At 39.4% G+C, this 21427-nt stretch overlaps 1 protein-coding gene across 1 annotated transcript in view; it reads left to right on the forward strand.

Annotated features, from left to right (window-relative positions):
• The window catches only part of CERK (ceramide kinase), a 147846-nt gene that overhangs the window by 88473 nt on the left and 37946 nt on the right, over positions 1 to 21427 (forward strand). The window contains exons 6-7 of the mRNA XM_040412243.1: positions 15099 to 15162; positions 19375 to 19520. Of these exons, the coding sequence (XP_040268177.1) occupies positions 15099 to 15162; positions 19375 to 19520 (210 nt within the window). The remainder of the gene's footprint in view (positions 1 to 15098; positions 15163 to 19374; positions 19521 to 21427) is intronic.

Consider the following 21427-nt stretch of genomic DNA (forward strand, 5'->3'; position numbering starts at 1 on the left):
GCGCACCTTTCACTCTACGCCCCGCTGTGTGGCCGTACAGTAGTTTACGGCCACATATTGGGTGTTTCTGTAAACGGCAGAGTCAGGGCAATAAAGATACAGTCTTGTTTGGCTGTTAACCCTTGCTTTGTTAGTGGAAAAAATGGGTTAAAATGGAAAATTAGACAAAAAAATGAAATTCTCAAATTTCATCCCCATTTGCCAATAACTCTTGTGCAACACCTAAAGGGTTAACGACGTATATAAAATCAGTTTTGAATACCTTGAGGGGTGTACTTTCTTAGATGGGGTCACTTTTAGGGAGTTTCTACTTCAGGGGGGCATCAGGGGGGTTGAAACAGGACACGGTGTAAATAAACCGGTCCATAAAAATCAGCCCTCCAAAAACCAAACGGCGCACCTTTCACTCTACGCCCCGCTGTGTGGCCGTACAGTAGTTTACGCCCACATATTGGGTGTTTCTGTAAACGGCAGAGTCAGGGCAATAAAGATACAGTCTTGTTTGGCTGTTAACCCTTGCTTTGTTAGTGGAAAAAATGGGTTAAAATGGAAAATTAGACAAAAAAATGAAATTCTCAAATTTCATCCCCATTTGCCAATAACTCTTGTGCAACACCTAAAGGGTTAACGACGTATGTAAAATCAGTTTTGAATACCTTGAGGGGTGTACTTTCTTAGATGGGGTCACTTTTAGGGAGTTTCTACTCTAGGGGTGCATCAGGGGGCTTCAAATGGGACATGGTGTAAATAAACCAGTCCATAAAAATCAGCCCTCCAAAAACCAAACGGCGCACCTTTCACTCTACGCCCCGCTGTGTGGCCGTACAGTAGTTTACGGCCACATATTGGGTGTTTCTGTAAACGGCAGAGTCAGGGCAATAAAGATACAGTCTTGTTTGGCTGTTAACCCTTGCTTTGTTAGTGGAAAAAATGGGTTAAAATGGAAATTTAGACAAAAAAATGAAATTCTCAAATTTCATCCCCATTTGCCAATAACTCTTGTGCAACACCTAAAGGGTTAACGACGTATGTAAAATCAGTTTTGAATACCTTGAGGGGTGTAGTTTCTTAGATGGGGTCACTTTTAGGGAGTTTCTACTCTAGGGGTGCATCAGGGGGCTTCAAATGGGACATGGTGTAAATAAACCAGTCCATAAAAATCAGCCCTCCAAAAACCAAACGGCGCACCTTTCACTCTACGCCCCGCTGTGTGGCCGTACAGTAGTTTACGGCCACATATTGGGTGTTTCTGTAAACGGCAGAGTCAGGGCAATAAAGATACAGTCTTGTTTGGCTGTTAACCCTTGCTTTGTTAGTGGAAAAAATGGGTTAAAATGGAAAATTAGACAAAAAAATGAAATTCACAAATTTCATCCCCATTTGCCAATAACTCTTGTGCAAAACCTAAAGGGTTAACGACGTATGTAAAATCAGTTTTGAATACCTTGAGGGGTGTAGTTTCTTAGATGGGGTCATTTTTGGGTGGTTTCTATTATGTAAGCCTCGCAAAGTGACTTCAGACCTGAACTGGTCCCTAAAAATTTAGTTTTTGTAAATTTCTGAAAAATTTCAAGATTTGCTTCTAAACTTCTAAGCCTTATAACATCCCCAAAAAATAAAATATCATTCCCAAAACAATTCACACATGAAGTAGACATATGGGGAATGTAAAGTCATCACAATTTTTGGGGGTATTACTATGTATTACAGAAGTAGAGAAACTGAAACTTTGAAATTTGCTAAATTTTTCCAAATTTTTGTTAAATTAGGTATTTTTTGGTGCAAAAAAAAATAATTTTTTGACTTCATTTTACCAGTGTCATGAAGTACAATATGTGACGAAAAAACAATCTCAGAACGGCCTGGATAAGTCAAAGCGTTTTAAAGTTATCAGCACTTAAAGGGACTCTGGTCAGATTTGCAAAAAATGGCCTGGTCCTAAGGTGTAAAAAGGCTGTGTCCTTAAGGGGTTAATATTGCCCCTTCTGACATCTGAATTGCCCGGATTACTGCGGAATAGATGATTTTCTACGGAATAGATGATCTATTCCGTAGAAAATCATCTATTCCGCAGTAATCCGGGCAATTCAGATGTCAGAAGGGGCAATATTAAGATTGAAACTAAATTTGAGTTTTGTCTCTAGAATAAATATATTATTTTTCGCCTTCAATTAATAGGGGACAATACAAAAAATCACAGGGAAGCAGAAAATATAAAAAACGCATCGAAAACGCATATGCGGTTTTTTTCAAGTTTGATGCGTTTTTTTCAAGTTTGATGCGTTTTTATAAAATTCGATGCGTTTTTTATAAAATTCGATGCGTTTTTTGTACAATATACATTAGAGCACCTATATTTATACAACAATTGAAGAATCTAATATTGGGGAAATTTAAAACAAAGACTGACTGAAATATCTATGAATTATAGAGAGATCTAAAAGAAGGAAACATAATCCAAAGACATTTTTGAATTAGAATGTATTTTTAAATTTTATGTGTAATTTTATCATAACTTTTATTAATGTTCGTTTATCAATAAAGGTAAAATTGTCTATAGAGATATTTATAACAATATACATTGAAGATAGGATAAAGTACTATATATGAAGATTAAGAATCCATGCCGGGTATTTGGTGGGGTTTGAGATAGTGGAGTATATAAAGAAGAGGGTAGGAGCACTCGCATATAGCCACTGAGGAAGAGGGAGACCCCTCGAAACGCGTCTGGCTGGCCCTGCGAGTGACACACTATCCACCTGAACCCAAGGAAAGAGTTCCATAGATTATCGGCAAATCATCGGCTAACATAAGTCTCTGGATATCAGCAAAAGAAAAGCTGAGTTGAATTACCGCGAGAATACGCGATCCCTGCATGCTGCTTCCGGGAAGGTGACACGCACTGACATCACGTGGAACGCCGAGACCGGAGAGCTACAAGCGGGAAATTTGAAATCCTAAACAGCGGATCTCATATTGAGTGGTACAAAGGATTTAACTATTATCGGCAGCAGAAAATACACAGTGAGAAGCATTCTGAAAGGCAAGGTAAGAGGGTTTACAGTGAGGGGGACGCCCCATTCTTATAACCCGATTACTACCTATATTATCAAACTTGGAGTGCGGACTCTGTGTGCTGATACATATTTGTCACTTTGCTACAATAGCGCTATTATATATTGGACTGAACTTTATGTAGGGAAACTATTCAGTTGCTGCAACAATTCTATATGGACACAATTTTATATGGACACAGCTAGTTTATTTGTTTCACAATTTCATATGGACACAGCTAATATATTTGTTTCACCTTATTCACTTATATGAATTTTCACGTTATCATTATTACTTAATTTGTTTATATATTTATTTATTTATTTATGGCAGCAACCAATATTTGAACCTCATTGTCCATCACAGATAGACATATCTCAGTGTAATCAATTTAGAATCTATTTTATATGTTTTACAATTTTATGTGATACGATATTTTACTATATATTCTATAAATATTCTACTGTAGACATACCAGTTGGTGAGTGCCTGTTTTTATTTTTTACTTCTATTTATGCAATTGTAATATATTGTTTTATTGGATGATCAGGTGAAACATCCTAAAAACAGAGCACCTTGACCACACTAACAGACACGGGTGAGCCACGATATATTTGTAATTTTCTGCTATTATCTTCACCTACATATCGGCGAGCCCCCCATTGTCTGCTAGTATGGACATCTGGCAGTTTATAGAGAACCAAAATGTCAGATTGGAAACTTTTTCATTTGAAGAAACTAATAATACAGATGGACCTATGGAGAAATCCATTACGGAATCTTTTAGAGAGCTGGAAACCTTACTTATTAGACAACTGAGGCAAAAATGGGAGATCAAATCCCTAGGGAAACATCTAGAATTGGGCATAATACCCAAAGGATTGCAACTCTCTAAAAATCCAGCTATGGATTTGCTCACTGATTCCTTCAAGGAAGAATGGGATAAACTTTTGGTACAACAATCTATAGCACTGGTAGAATTAATTATCAAAAGGAGGAACCAAATTTTAGAGGAAACCTCAGAACAAATCCAAAAAATTAAAGAAAAAATACAAAAATTCACTATAAATGATGAAATCATAAATTGGCAACAGAGAATCTGTAAGAATTTAGGATTAATAGAACAGGAGATAATTAATAAAAAGAGTAAGAAACTAAAGAAAACTACCAGAGGTGAAATAGATAAATATAAACCAGTTGTAAATCACCATACAAATATAGGGATTAATGAAGATCATATTGGAGAAAATAGACAACATATAGAATATGAAATCCCAGTGAGAAACAGGTATGAACCAATTATGAATAACCATTTTTTAGATGGGACCCCCCCCGCACCACAAAGCGAAAACACGCCAAGCGAGACATGTAACACCGGAACGAGAAAAATCGCCCCCAAAAACGGTGCACTACCAAGAATTAAGTCACCAATACAATCTGAGATACAGAGATCAACAACAATACAATCTCAGGGAAGAAGATTATCAGGGCGGGAGGTCAAAATATACCCCAAATCGTCACCAACATCATTACGATCAAAGGGGACGAGGAGGGGAAAAAGAAAAAACAAGAAGGAATCACAGATAATAAAACTTCAGAAAGAAAAAGATTCAATCATTAATCTTAGTCAAACAACACTTACCCCAACACAGATTCAATTGTTGAACAAGGGACTTAAATTTGCCCCTACGGCACAAGCTAACAAATTTGATATCTATATTGGAATAGAAAAATTTGTTAGAAAATTGTGCCTAAAGAAACATTTTATGAGGAACCCTATAATTAGAAATTCTGTGGAGAATGATATCTTCACACACACAAATTTAAAAATCAAGAGTAAGATGTACCCGAGGCAACAAATAGGCCATGAGATGGCAGCATTTAAAAAGTCTGTAGAAAAAGATATAAGAAAGCTGAATATAAATGGAAGAATAGGAAACAATGTAACACCACAAGAAATACAGGCTTTAAAACAACTACAAAAGACTGAAAAAATTACTATACGGCCTGCTGACAAGGGAGGAGCCATTGTCATTTTGGAGACACAAAAATATGATGCAGAGTGTCAAAGACAGTTGTCAGACATTGACACTTACTCCAAACTGATGAAGGACCCCACAAAAGAATATACAGAACAGTTGGTGAACTATGCCAGAGATGGTTGGGAAAAGGGAATAATAAATGAACAGGAGTTTGGATTTATTAGTACCACCCACAGTAGACTACCAGTATTCTACTGTCTCCCAAAGGTTCATAAAGATCAAATGAACCCGCCTGGTAGACCAATCATCTCTGGTATAGGTTCACTAACTTCGAATTTGTCAGAATATATCGACAAACTTCTACAGCCGAGTGTGAAAAAGAACTTTGCATATATTAGAGACACAACTCAAGTTATTAAAATAGTGGAGGGATTAAAATATGAAGAAGATTGGATATTGGGGACTTTGGATGTAAGTTCCCTCTACACAGTTATAAACCATAATCAGGGAATACAAGCATTGAGGAACCAACTAAAGATACATAGTGATTTCCCTGAGAAACAAATAGATTTTATTGCAGATGGGGTTAAATTTATCTTGACCCACAACTATTTTGCTTACAATCTGGAATATTACCTCCAGACCAGGGGAACTGCCATGGGTACCAGGTTTGCCCCCAGTTATGCGAATTTATTTATGGCAAATTGGGAATGTGAAGAGATCTTGCCCAATCTGGGGGCAGGCCTGGTACTCTGGCATAGGTTTATCGATGATATCCTATTTGTCTGGAAGGGGACAAGAGGGAATCTTGACTCATTCCTTGCAGGTATTGATACCAATGCATATAATCTAAAGTTTTCTGCCAATATAAGTTTAGAGAGAATTGAATTCCTAGACCTATTAATTAAAGTACGGAACAAACAACTTATCTGCAGCACATTTCAAAAAGAGGTCTCTCGAAACAGCTACATACTGTTTTCAAGCTGCCATCTACCAAGATGGTTGCTTGAAGTACCAAAGGGCCAATTTAAACGCATAAAAAGAAATTGTACAGATGTGAACGATTTCGAAACTGAGGCCGAAATCATGAAAAAACGTTTTCTAGAGAGAAATTATCCGAGCAATATATTGGATAATGCACTCACAAAAGTTAAAAATGTGCATAGAGAGACTTTCTTTATAGAAAAAACAAAAGAGGGTACAGAAAAAGAAGAACAAGATCAGCTGAGAATGATATTACCCTTTAATAAACAACATAGAAAAATAGAAGGAATTGTGAGGAAACATTGGCATTATCTATTGAGTGATAGATTAATAGGCCCTTTGGTTGGCAATGGTCCTCAAATTACATACACAAGAGCACAGAACTTGTCCCTAAAAGTAGCACCAACAGTTCCGAATAAAAGGAATAAATTATCCATGCAGGGTTGGTTGAATTTGAGTGGCTTCTACAAATGTGGGAAGTGTGCAATATGCAAAATCACATCATTTCCCAAGAAGACCACTGAAGTCCAATCACGGGTAAATGCCTTTACATGGAAAATAAAGGAGTTTCTGACTTGCAGCTCAACTAATATTTTGTATGTTATAGAGTGTCAGTGCAAAAAACAATACATTGGACGGACAAAACGCACATTGAAAAAAAGACTGTCAGAGCACATTACAAATATAAGAAATGGCTATGAGAAGCATTCTCTCTCACTGCATTATAAAGAATACCATAATAAAAATCCTGAGGGTATGGTCTTCGCAGCTTTTGAAAAAGTGGATGTGCACTGGAGAGGGGGAGACCATATCGCCAGGATGTCAAGGCAGGAATCTAGGAGAATTTTTGATTTTGAAACCCTCCTCCCACGAGGACTCAACTCAGACTTTGAATTGTTTGGTTTCCTGTAGGCATTGGGGATGGGTGCCCTCCTCTGATGGTGACATCCTGAGTTTGGCTGTTTAGCAGCACCAGGATCTCCCCTCGGGGTTGGGCTCCCTCCCCAAAATCATCTATTCCGTAGAAAATCATCTATTCCGCAGTAATCCGGGCAATTCAGATGTCAGAAGGGGCAATATTAAGATTGAAACTAAATTTGAGTTTTGTCTCTAGAATAAATATATTATTTTTCGCCTTCAATTAATAGGGGACAATACAAAAAATCACAGGGAAGCAGAAAATATAAAAAACGCATCGAAAACGCATATGCGGTTTTTTTCAAGTTTGATGCGTTTTTTTCAAGTTTGATGCGTTTTTATAAAATTCGATGCGTTTTTTATAAAATTCGATGCGTTTTTTGTACAATATACATTAGAGCACCTATATTTATACAACAATTGAAGAATCTAATATTGGGGAAATTTAAAACAAAGACTGACTGAAATATCTATGAATTATAGAGAGATCTAAAAGAAGGAAACATAATCCAAAGACATTTTTGAATTAGAATGTATTTTTAAATTTTATGTGTAATTTTATCATAACTTTTATTAATGTTCGTTTATCAATAAAGGTAAAATTGTCTATAGAGATATTTATAACAATATACATTGAAGATAGGATAAAGTACTATATATGAAGATTAAGAATCCATGCCGGGTATTTGGTGGGGTTTGAGATAGTGGAGTATATAAAGAAGAGGGTAGGAGCACTCGCATATAGCCACTGAGGAAGAGGGAGACCCCTCGAAACGCGTCTGGCTGGCCCTGCGAGTGACACACTATCCACCTGAACCCAAGGAAAGAGTTCCATAGATTATCGGCAAATCATCGGCTAACATAAGTCTCTGGATATCAGCAAAAGAAAAGCTGAGTTGAATTACCGCGAGAATACGCGATCCCTGCATGCTGCTTCCGGGAAGGTGACACGCACTGACATCACGTGGAACGCCGAGACCGGAGAGCTACAAGCGGGAAATTTGAAATCCTAAACAGCGGATCTCATATTGAGTGGTACAAAGGATTTAACTATTATCGGCAGCAGAAAATACACAGTGAGAAGCATTCTGAAAGGCAAGGTAAGAGGGTTTACAGTGAGGGGGACGCCCCATTCTTATAACCCGATTACTACCTATATTATCAAACTTGGAGTGCGGACTCTGTGTGCTGATACATATTTGTCACTTTGCTACAATAGCGCTATTATATATTGGACTGAACTTTATGTAGGGAAACTATTCAGTTGCTGCAACAATTCTATATGGACACAATTTTATATGGACACAGCTAGTTTATTTGTTTCACAATTTCATATGGACACAGCTAATATATTTGTTTCACCTTATTCACTTATATGAATTTTCACGTTATCATTATTACTTAATTTGTTTATATATTTATTTATTTATTTATGGCAGCAACCAATATTTGAACCTCATTGTCCATCACAGATAGACATATCTCAGTGTAATCAATTTAGAATCTATTTTATATGTTTTACAATTTTATGTGATACGATATTTTACTATATATTCTATAAATATTCTACTGTAGACATACCAGTTGGTGAGTGCCTGTTTTTATTTTTTACTTCAGTTTGCATATGTGCCTCCCACTTGTTAAGGGACCAAAAGTAATGGGACAAAATAATAATCATAAATCAAACTTTCACTTTTTAATACTTGGTTGCAAATCCTTTGCAGTCAATTACAGCCTGAAGTCTGGAACGCACAGACATCACCATGTTTTTGCTATCTCTCTGATGGGTTTATTTTATTTTTTTCAGCCTAATGATGGCTTGCTTCACTGATAGTGACAGCTCTTTGGATCTCATCTTGAGAGTTGACAGCAACAGATTCCAAATGCAAATAGCACACTTGAAATGAACTCTGGACCTTTTAGGCTACTTTCACACTTGCGGCAGAACGGATCCGACAGGCTGTTCACCATGTCTGATCCGTCCTTCCGCTATTTCGCCGTGCCGCCGGACCGCCGCTCCGTCCCCATTGACTATAATGAGGACGGGGGCTGAGCTCTGGCGCAGCACGGCGGTGCACGGCGAAAGCCGCCGGACTAAAAAGTCCTGCATGTCCGACTTTTTAATCCGGCGGCTTTCGCCGTGCACTACCGTGCTGCGCCGGAGCTCCACCCCCGTCCCCATTATAGTCAATGGGGACGAAGCGGCGGCATGGCGAAATAGCGGAAGGACGGATCCGACAGGGTGAACAGCCTGTCGGATCCGTCCTGCCGCAAGTGTGAAAGTAGCCTTATCTGCTCATTGTAATTGGGATAATGAGGGAATAACACACACCTGGCCATGGAACAGCTGAGAAGCCAATTGTCCCATTACTTTTGGTTCCTTAACAAGTGGGAGTCACATATGCAAACTGTTGTAATTCCTACACCGTTCACCTGATTTGGATGTAAATACCCTCAAATTAAAGCTGACAGTCTGCAGTTAAAGCACATCTTGTTCGTTTCATTTCAAATCCATTGTGGTGGTGTATAGAGCCAAAAATGTTAGTTGTGTCGATGTCCCAATATTTATGGACCTGACTGTAGGTATTTCAGTCTAGAACCTTTGGTTTCCATTCAGATTTATGTTGGTGGCATACACGACTCCTTTCATTGCCAAGAACATAATAAACAGTTTGGTTGCACACATTTTGTTATTTTCTAATGCCGAATTTTATGGAACTAAAGTCGCTTCTGAAGAAACGGACACAATTGGACAGCGTTGTTTTCTTTTTATCCATATACAAGAAAGAGAATTTAAATTCCAAAGGACTTAGAAATTCAGTACTAAACACTTAGAAATGCTTGCTATGCACAGAACCTGTGGTACAGGAATTTTGTAAGGCTACTTTCACACCTGCGTTCGGTGCGGATCTGTCTTGTGTCTGCACAGACTGATCCGCACCGATAATGTAAACACTTGTATCCGTTAATAACGGATCCGTTTGCATTATTCTTTTTAAAAAAAAGTCTAAGTCAAAACGGATCCGTCCTGACTTACATTGAAAGTCAATGGGGGATAGATCCGTTTTCAATTGCACCATATTGTGTCAGGGAAAACGGATCCGTCCCCATTGGATTACAATTGTAAGTCAGGACGGATCCGTTTGGCTCCGCATCGTCAGGCGCATACCAAAACGCTGCAAGTTTTAGTGTCCGCCTTCAGAGCGGAATGGAGGCGGAACGGAGCCAAACTGATGCATTCTGAGTGGATCCTTATCCATTCATAATGCATTAGTGCTAAACTGATCCGTTTTGGGACGCTTGTGAGAGCCCTGAAACAGATTTCACAAGCGGACCCAGAAACGTCAGTGTGAAAGTAGCCTAAGACTGAGAAATTACCTTTTTACATGTCTTAGACAAGATCAAGAGTAAAGTCCAAATGGAAATTGAAACACAGAGAAACAAACTTACAGAGAGCACAAAACAAAAATTCCACCAGTACTACAACATGTGGATTTTTTTTTATCCACAACAAGGAAAAGAAGCTCCACAGGCTGAGACTTAAAGGGGTTCTGCAGTTTTTTTTAAACTGATTATCTATCCTCTGGATAGATCATCAGCATCTGATCGGCGGGGTCAGACACCTGGGACTCCTGCCAACCAGCTGTTTAAGAAGGCAGCGGCGCTGGCAGTAGCGCCGCAGCCTTTTTGCCGCCGCCTTCTCGCCGTTTACCGCAGGCCCAGTGACATCACGACTAGTATCAATGGCCTGGGCGGGGCTAAGCTCCATTCAAGTGAACAGAGCTTAGGCCCTTGCCATTGATGCTAGTCGTGACGTCACTGGGCCTGCGGTAAACGGCGAGAAGGCCGCTGCGCTACTGCCAGCGCCGCTGCCTTCTCAAACAGCTGATCAGCAGGGGTCCCATGTGTCGTACCCCCGCCGATCAGATGCTGATGATCTATCCAGAAGATAGATCAGTTTAAAAGAACGGCAGAACCCCTTTAATGCAGAGCTCAACACAAACACAGAATGAAGCCAAACCCTAACCAAGTGGACCGCAGCTCCAATTCACCTACTATTAGAGGCATGTCCAAACTGTGGCCCTCCAGCTGTTGCAAAACTACAACTCCCAGCATTCCCTAATAGCTATCCAGGCATGCTGGGAGTTGTAGTTTTGCAACAGCTGGAGGGCCGCAGTTTAGACATGCCTGTACTATTATTGAAGAAAACCACAGAAATAAGATAATAATGCACTTAGTAAAGTAGATGCAAGCATTATATATGGACAAAGTCCTCACTCTGATATGATAATATCTGAGACACTGGTGGTACATATAGGTGTGCCTGCTCCTCCTCCCATCGGTTGCTTGATGCACATGGAGGTGACTAGGGGCAGCACACCATATGTGCGGCGTCTGCGCTCCTGAACATAGAAGCCCAATGGCTTAGGTAGGTTTAGCGTAGGACCCGCCTGACCTGAGACCACCTTGGCGCTTGGTAGGCGGGCTTAGATGTGTTTTGATCAAAATATATTGACTAAGTGTCTCAGATATTATCATATCAGAGTGAGGACTTTGTCCATATATAATGCTTGCATCTACTTTACTAAGTGCATTATTATCTTATTTCTGTGGTTTTCTTCAATAATATGGCCAGGGACATCTGCACATTTGTATATCATACCGTGCAGGATGTTTTTATCTTAGTTTTTTCTGTGATTTTTATGCCTGTACTATTACTTCTAAGTATAAACCTAATAAAGGGGAACTCAATGTTTCCTCAAGAGGGCTTTCATTCTGTCTACCCAAAGTCCTGAATAAAATTGAAGTCTGGTGACTACACCTGAAGGAATATTTTCATGATGCAGAGGAGACAGAACCCATTTTGGGGGAGTGGGAATATGACAGCAATGAAGAGATCTGACCTCTAAGTTGACACAGCCACCACCTTGATAGATTTATACAATCCTTCAGACACATGGCAAAATCTACCATCTTGGATATGGATGAGAGCCATCTATCCCACTTAAGTGCTCAGGAGAGGAAGGCCATGCAATCTTTGGAAAACAATAAGGACTACTCTCGTTAACTTTTTCCTTTCAACAGGGCCATACACCCTGATACCGGAAACACAAAAGAACAGGGACATTTTACATGCTTCCTAAGATACACAAACCTTTCTGGATGAGAAAATTTCTGGATGGGTGGAAGATGTCTTTAAACTCCTGGTAAGATATGCTGCCAGATATCTTCAGGACACAACTGACCTGCTGAATACACTGTCTACAATAGATCCCCTACCAGAGGGAACTATACAGGCTATTATGGATATGGAATCTTTATATTCCAATATTCTACAACAGGATGGATTTAAAAGCCTGCAAGGTTTTTATGAAAAGTAAAGGAATTTGCACAGAATCTGTAGTGGAAATCACAAAATTCATCCATTCCCCACCTATAATTACATTTGTTTGGTAAAAGCATAAAGCTAAAAGGCCAGTACAGCAAATGGAGGCAAAATGGCACTACAATGTGCCAATCTATTCATGGCCAAGCTTGAAAGTGACTTCCTATGCTCCTGCTCCATCAAACTTTTGGCCTGTTATTGTTGACATCATCTTCTGAACTGGATCTGAACAAATACTAAAAAACATTCCATGAATGCTTTAATCAGTTTCTTCCCACAGTATAAGGCTACTTTCACACTCGCGTTTGGTGCAGATCCGTCTTGTATCTGCACAGACGGATCCGCACCAATAATGCAAACTCTTGTATCCGTTAATAACAAATCCGTTTGCATTATTCATAACAAAAAAAAAAGTCTAAGTCAAAACGGATCCGTCTTGACTTACATTGAAAGTCAATGGGGGACGGATCAGTTTTCAATCGCATCATATTGTGTCAGTCAAAAACGGATCCGTCCCCATTGACTTACATTGTAAGTCTAGACGGATCCGTTAGGCTCCGCATAGTCAGACGGTCACAAACGGCTGCAAGCTGCGTTCTAGTGACCGTCTAAAAAACAAAATTGAATCATTCTGAACGGATCATTATGCATTCAGAATTCATTGGGGCTTAACCGACCCGTTTTGGGCCGCTTGGGAGAGCCCTGAAATGGATCTCACAAGCGGACCCAGAAATGCCAGTGTGAAAGTAGCCTAACACTAAACTACTCTTTTACTGAAATAAACTTTTTGGAAACCAGCATCAAGATACAGAATAATAAAACGGCAACAATGTTTTACCAGAAACCAACTGGCTGCACAACATACGTCAAATGGGACCGTTTCCACCCCAAACACATAAAAAAAACCTCCATCTATAGTCAAAACAAGTTAGATACAACAGCATATGTTCAAACTCTACAGATAGTAATGAAAACCTTTGAATCCCCAAAAAGACATTTTTGAGTTTGAGATACCGTCCAGTTACAGTGGAAAACAAAACCAGAACCACCAGGTTACCAAGGAGTGAGCTCACAACACTACAATACAAAACAAGAAAATCATCTGGTACCTCTAGTAGTTACTTCCTACATCCCAAATCTGGAAATTCTAAGGCGGTTGCTCAGAGACTACATCCAATACTACAAAAAGATGACTGTTTGAAATCCATATTTCCATCCCCCACACTCCTGTGCTATAGACAGTCCTCTAATCTTAAAACAAATATTGTCAGGAGCTCACTGCCCTCCCCAACAACAACAGGAGCACATTCCCTTACAAACAAGAAATTTAGGACCTGGCCATACATAATGACCACTGCCACGGTACAGATCCCCAATACACATCACAACTACAAGATCCCTGGAACCTTCACCTGCCCCACTCCAAATGTAGTCTATTTGATTTTTTGTACCAAGTGTCCTACTGGGGGTCTATGTCGGTGAAACTGGTCAAAAGCTTAGCAAAAGAATGAACCACCCAATAAAAGAAGAAAGGAAAGATTTGCCTGTACCATAACTTTTTCAGCCATGACCACAACATCACAGACATGAAAGTATTGATATTAAAAGGTGGTTTCAACTCTCAGAAGGACAGGAGAGTCTGGAAATAAAAGCTCATGATTTTGACCTTTGGCACACTCGGGTCAGGAATGAATGTGTCTCATGGATTTATGTCCTTCTACATCTTTTAAGGAATGTGCCCCTCATCACATTCATGGAATGGATATCTATTGGAAGACCATAAAACTTTAACACTGCTTAGCTATAATTGTAACAACAATTTACCGCTACAACTTTTTGTTTACTCCTTCACTGGTATTGATGTTCTCTGTCACTTGTCTCATCTACCTCCTTATTCCTATGCACTTTGGTGTCTAAATATGTTAATCTTCAGGTATGGTCTTAAAGATGCCAGAGGAAGAGGCCTAAATAGTCTCAAAAGCTTGCCGTTGTATCATCATCTTTTCAGTTAGCTGTTAAAAGGTATCAACCACTGAAGAATCCCATTTTTTTCTTCTGTTTACTGGCTAACACAGTACAAATATGTGTATTATTTTGTAACGCATATAAATATAGAAATCACTATACTCATTTTAGAAGATCTGTAGACAAAATTTTCTTTTCAGAATATTTGTGGTTGTGTCTGTTTTCTTTTTTTTTTTTTTTTTTTTTTCAGTGGTCGTTTAGTTCCTTGCAGTTCATAGTAACAATCTTTAATGGAAATCTACTCCCAATAAACCATCCTAGTAAATGTACAATGTCCGCTGATTTGTAATGACAAATCTGAACCAGCCAAGCTTATAGTGTAAAGCAGTAGGAGGTATAGATCAGGATATGATGAGATGGGCGATTTTAGACTTCATTAGGAAACAGCCCTATAGTATGGCTGGCTGTTTGTGGCCAACCTACTCCCACCCGTGGCAGCCAGTGGCCACACAATTTTGCGTTAACTTGGCAGTATGTGGGGGTGACTTGGCAGTATGTGGTCAGCCTCACTGTGATTTTGTGGCTCTAATCCACTGACTTTCAGGGTCCTAATAAAGCAGCAAATCCTAAATAAGATGGTGCACACAGGGACACTGCCTTTGCATTTTAGCTTTTCCACAGCTATAGCCGTCACTTTTGAATAATGTCAGAAAGTACATAGTTGTGAAAATGGCTGGCTGAATTACAGTATTAATAAATGGCATTTGCTTTTAGATTTCTCATATGCCCTCGCATTTTGCTTTTAACAGTGACAGAATATGCAAACCATGCTAGAGATCACCTTTACGAGGCCAGTCTAGACAAGTATGATGGGTAAGTTTTTCACATTAAACGTTCTGTGCTTTCTATTCTTTGTTGTTGATATACATAAGGTAAATGAAAATACATAAAGGGATAAACTGGGACCAGCTTCTAATCGATTGCTGCTGGCTTCTGTCACTAGAGGAAAGGACGTACAGCGTAGTCAATAAGGATTAGCCTTTATCTATAATTACCCATTTTGGGGATCATCTATTGCATTTTGAATGTTTTATAGCTTGGGCTCCTAGTTTTTGTATATAGATAGATAGAGATATATATATATATATATATATATATATATATATATATATATTATATATCTCTATGTGTGTATGTATGTGTGTGTGTGTGTGTAGAAAAAGCCAAGGCAGCACTCAAATATCCGTGAAATCACCCATGTGGTAACGGCAACGTTTCAGCTCACTCCATGGAGCCTTTGTCAGGCCATAATACATAGTGCAAAATCAGGTGCTTGTATAGCATACATAATTAGAAAAGTGATTACATGATTATACATCAATTCTTACAAAAACAATATGTATCAAATGTGCATGATTATATCTCACTAAAAACAGACAATGCGTCATAAAGTGCTATGTGCCAAAGATTCTATCCATAAATTCATATGGTTACAGTGCATGACATCATTAATCAATACTACAAATCAGGTGTACATGATCGTGTTAATTAAAAACAAATAATTCATCCAATAGAGAATTCTCATATGTAGTTTGAGACGGCAGGACTCAATCGGCGTCCGGAATTGAGTAGTGCGCAGGCGTGAAAAACTCCTCATCTCGCGAGACTATCTATCACATCAAAGACATAGGCGCCCACATCCAAGATGGCGACCTGGCACTGAACATCAACTGAGCTTGCTCATTCCCAAAGCAGGGTGGATACAGTCTGATACACATCTGGCATGAATGGCGGTCATGGGATTTCGTCACATGAGATGTGTGTGTCAGACTGTCTCCACCCTGCTTTGGGAAGGAGCATGCTCAATTGATGTTCAGTGCCAGGTCGCCATCTTGGATGTGGGCACCTATGTCTTTGATGTGATAGATAGTCTCGCGGGATGAGGAGTTTTTCACGCCTGCGCACTACTCAATTCCGGACGCCGATTGAGTCCTGCCGTCTCAAACTACATATGAGAATTCTCTATTGGATGAATTATTTGTTTTTAATTAACACGATCATGTACACCTGATTTGTAGTATTGATTAATGATGTCATGCACTGTAACCATATGAATTTATGGATAGAATCTTTGGCACATAGCACTTTATGACGCATTGTCTGTTTTTAGTGAGATATAATCATGCACATTTGATACATATTGTTTTTAATATTGTTTTTGTAAAAATTGATGTATAATCATGTAATCACTTTGCTAATTATGTATGCTATACAAGCACCTGATTTTGCACTATGTATTATGGCCTGACAAAGGCTCCATGGAGTGAGCTGAAACGTTGCTGTTACCACATGGGTGATTAAAATACCCTTTTTTCATGGATATTTGAGTGCTGCCTTGGCTTTTTCTACACATATCTAATAGGACCGGGTCCGTGGTCTGCTTCAAGGAATTGCACCAGTTTGGTTTTGTGTGCTGCTCATCAACTTTTTTTTACTTATTTATTTTTATATATATATATATATATATATATATATATATATATATATATATATATATATATATATACATGCATACATAAATACATATACATTTAGCATATCCTGCTCCTATGCAGTTTGAGGTCAGAAAGAGCATGGGATGGATAGTGTGGGACAATTTTGTCTCTCAATGCTAACCTACCCATAAAGGCCTCTTTAAATGGCCCGATTGAGCAGACGATTGTTGGGAAGTAAGTGTTCTTTCCTGACAATTGCCTGCTAGTCAGTGGAGGAGACTGCTGCATTTACATGTAGTGATCTCCTGCACAGTATGGGGAGGAGCGATTGCTAATACAGAATCATTGTTCGCAGTAGAGTGCTGTTTAGTCAGCACAATCTGCTTACCGGATACAGTGATTCAGGTGACCACACCAACCAGTCGACTCTCAGCCAGTCCTGTCAAAATTGGGGGGGGGCTCAGCGGATTTTGCCTTTATCTTTGTGGTCACCTTTAAACATGCTTCAGCTTAGTGGTAGGTAGAGAAAAGTCTTGAGCAGTATTGAAGCCATGGTCCTCAACCTAAAAATAATTATATTCTTTAGGCCAGAGGATTGTAAGACGTTGTGGGAATTTATCAAGCCCTGCACTTCAGAATTATTGTTTCCAGAAGTTGCAAAATTGAGCTTTTTATACTTTCTGGGCTTATTGGAGCAAAAATCTTATTTTGTGATCTTACATCATTCTATGTATTTATTTTAATGAGGTGTAGACCACATTCAAGAAATTAAGAAGTTGCACAAATGTCTCAAAATCATTCCAGGGGATGAGTGGGGTAGAATATAAACTAGAATAACATCTCTAGACATATTTAAGTAGTCATCGTACTTTCACACAACTTTGCATAAATCAGTAGTACAAACCTAGATGGAACGCCTGCTCACTTTAGAAACAGATTGCATAATCCCATAGACATCTATGAATAGTGGAGGGGAAGAAGGGAGTAAGTGCAGAGACCAGACTATACAGGCATGATTCCTTAGTTAATAGTGTTATATCTTATGCCCAAGTTTTTATTGTTATCTATACTGCTCAGTACTTCTCTATAACATCCTGCATGATGATTATGAGCGAGTGGGATGGACTTAAGAGTTATTCACATGTCAATGTTTTGGTCAGCGATTTCCATCAATGACTGAGCCAAAACCTGGACTGGAGTATACAGAGAGATAAGGTATTAGAGAAAGATCTGCACCTAGTTTGGCTCAAAATCACTGACCGAACCCTGACTGTGTGAATAAGGCCTTAGGAAGCTTAAAGAGGACCTGTCACCACTCCTGACATGCCTGTTTTAATAGCTTCATGCATTCCCCATGTAATAACAATTCTGGAGCATCCATTCTTATGGCTCTATGTTCTGTTATTCCTTTATTATTTCAAGAAGTTATGAATGAATTGCCAGCAATCTGCAGTAAGGGGTGGTGACAAGTTGGGGGGGTGTACCTGCACTGTCTGAAAATGGCAGCACTGATTGAATAGAGTGATTCTGTGCGGGTATACACCCCCAATCTCCTGTCTCGGTTTACTACGACATTACTGCTAACGTCCACTCACCAACTTCGAGACCGTGGAGAATTAGAAATGCAATATGCAAAGGGTATACTTCTGAAAAAAGCCAGATATAAGTAATATAATGGTCAGATATAGTGCTGTCACACATGTACAGTGCAAGCACATGAGCTTATTTTGAAAAGTTATCTGAAATGAGTTATCTTTTAAAGATGTAGCAAACTTACCAAACAACATGCAATGTTTGATAAAATTTGAGTACTGACTGTATGTAATGCTTTTTTTTGCTTTTGGAGGCAATTTTTTTATGATTGCGTTTTACTCATTTTGGGCTGAAAGTCATTTTTTTCAAATAGTCTTTATTAAAAATATTGAGCCGTTCTCTCACAAAGGGTTAACGATTTGTCTAGCTGTGTGAATGGTACTTTTTACTTTCACTTTGTGTCAGTCATCAGCAGATGCTGTTTACACATCTGCTGCCGGCAAACCATAATTTTTATGACTGCATGAATGATCTTTTACCCGAAGAATGAGTGCTTGTTAATGATTATCTGGCAGATTCTCGGCCGTGTAAAGCACCCTTATTCTTATCAGTAAGACAATGATTGAGCTATAATGAGTGTTTATCATGTCAAAAAGCAGAGATAAGGAGCCAGGTCAGATGAGCTGGCCGATGGGGCAGAGAGAAAATTCAGATCTTGCTACCAGAACATCTAAGTCCTGTACAGAGAAAAGGGTTCCAAGTTTTTTATAAAGACCAATTGAAAAAAATATATAAAAAATGCTCAAAATGAGTACAATGCAATAATAAAAAAAATGTCCCCAAAATTGTACATAGCCTATAGGCAAAATGTTCTTCAAAAATTCCCTATATGATAAATTTCCCCTATTATTTAGCAAAAAATGATAGAAAACTGAGTATTTCATGTTGTTTCCAGCTATATCAGGCACTGGAGAATGTGCAGTTTGTTTGCTCTCATGTCACCTGCTATGATTTTGTGTGTGTGTGTATTGTAACTGAAGTCTCTCATCCCCCGCAGCATTGTTTGTGTTGGTGGCGATGGAATGTTCAGTGAAGTGCTTCATGGCCTCATAGGCCGGGTACAAAAGGATTCTGATGTGGATCATAACAATCCTAAAGTCCCATTATCTCGGTGCAATATGAGGATTGGCATTATTCCTGCTGGTAAGGGGACTAATTATGTTCATGCTGACCTCATATTGTTCTGCTTCATTTGTGATTTTGTGACATTGACTTTTATGCTCAGTGATGCAGCTCATTTTAATATTCCATATGTGACCTTGCACTACGCACAAAGCTATTTTGAGTATGGTACAGATTTAGCATATCAAAATGATTATACATTCTGGTTCATGCTAGCATCATTGAGGATTAATGCGGGTGCATATACTCATTTAAGTTTTTCTGCTTCTGGGCAGGGTCACTTATTTCGTCTTATGTTGTACTGTAGTCAGTAACGTAATAACTAATGCTAAAAATATTTACTTTAGGTGTTTGCAAATGGATTTATAACGTATACGTAAAATGCATGGACACATAGGCTATGGACACAAAGCAGACATTTTTATTTAACTACCCTTGTTAAACATATTTGCCATTAGTTTTAATTAAACATTTTGGACCATTTGTCTTCTACAGCTTCAGTGTTGTACAAGACCACAGAAGCTGCTTCATGCCGTTCTATGTGAAATCTGTAAGAGAAGCTTTCTAATGGCTCTGGTCTGCAGCACTCTCCCTGATGTCTCCTGAACACTAATAAAGCTGACTTTTTATTTTAATGGGTTCTCCAGGGCTTTGACTAATTTCTACCTTTCATACAATAGTATTCGGCCGCGCTGATGATCCCACAATCTGAACGGTGCGCAAATGACCGTCTGACTGGTTGCAGGCTCTTCTACTGATGTCTATATAATGTACATGCAGCTGAACAAGAAGACACAGGAGCAGAACCAGTCGAGACATCAGCGGAAGAGCCCGTAGCCAATCAGACTTCCTTTTGAATGCTTGAATTTAGTCAACGCCCTGGGGAACCCCCTTTTAAGGTAGTTTTATTTAGACTTGCATTTAGTTGGTAAAGGTGTAATCCGATTATATTGCGTTATCCCCTATCCACAGGATTGGAAATTACTATTAAATTAGTGGGTGTTCTACCACTGGGACAAGAATGGGGGCCCTGTGGAGCCCCCTGAAATGAATGGCCAGTCTGGCATACTCCTGTAGAAATAAATGGAGAGGCTGCACATGTGCCAGACCAGCTGCTCCATTCATTTTGGTGGGTTCCACGGGGTACAGGGCCCAGTTCCCGTTATCCCATCTCTTGTGGCTAGGGCATAAGTTAATATAACCGGAATACCGTTTTAAAGGCAGCCTGTCGTCATGAAAATGCAGTACAATCTGCAGGCAGTATGTTATAGAGCAGTGGTCCCCAACCTTTTTTGCACCAAGGACCGGTTTCATGCAAGACAATTTTCCCAGGGACCGGTTGGGGGGGGGGAGGGGGGATGGAGTTCTGTGGCGGGGCTTAGGGGGTGGGCGGGGTCGACTGATTCACGCGCATAACAAAACACAAAGGTGCATATTAAAATATATAACACTATATAATGACTATATAAACTGACTATGGTCTCTGCTGCACTGGTCTCTGCTGCACTGTACCGTATTTTTCGCCCTATAAGATGCACCTAGGTTTTAGAGGAGAACAATAAGAAAAAAATATTTTTCATTACACCTCAGGTCAGACCAGCAATCAGACCCCCAATGTTAATCAGACCTCAGATTAGACCCCCAATGGCTCAGATCAACCACCAAACCTTTAGCCATCTATCAGCCCCCAATGTCAGCCATACACCCCCCCAATGTCAGCCATAAGCCCCTCATGTCAGCCATAAGCCCCTCATGTCAGCCATAAGCCCCTCATGTCAGCCATTAGCCCCTCATGTCAGCCATAAGCCCCCCATTAGCCCCTCATGTCAGCCATAAGCCCCCCATTAGCCCCTCATGTCAGCCATAAGCCCCCATTAGCCCTTCATGTCAGCCATAAGCCCCCCATTAGCCCTTCATGTCAGCCATAA

Source organism: Bufo bufo, chromosome 1 (assembly GCF_905171765.1).
Source record: "Bufo bufo chromosome 1, aBufBuf1.1, whole genome shotgun sequence".
Lineage (NCBI taxonomy): Eukaryota > Metazoa > Chordata > Amphibia > Anura > Bufonidae > Bufo > Bufo bufo.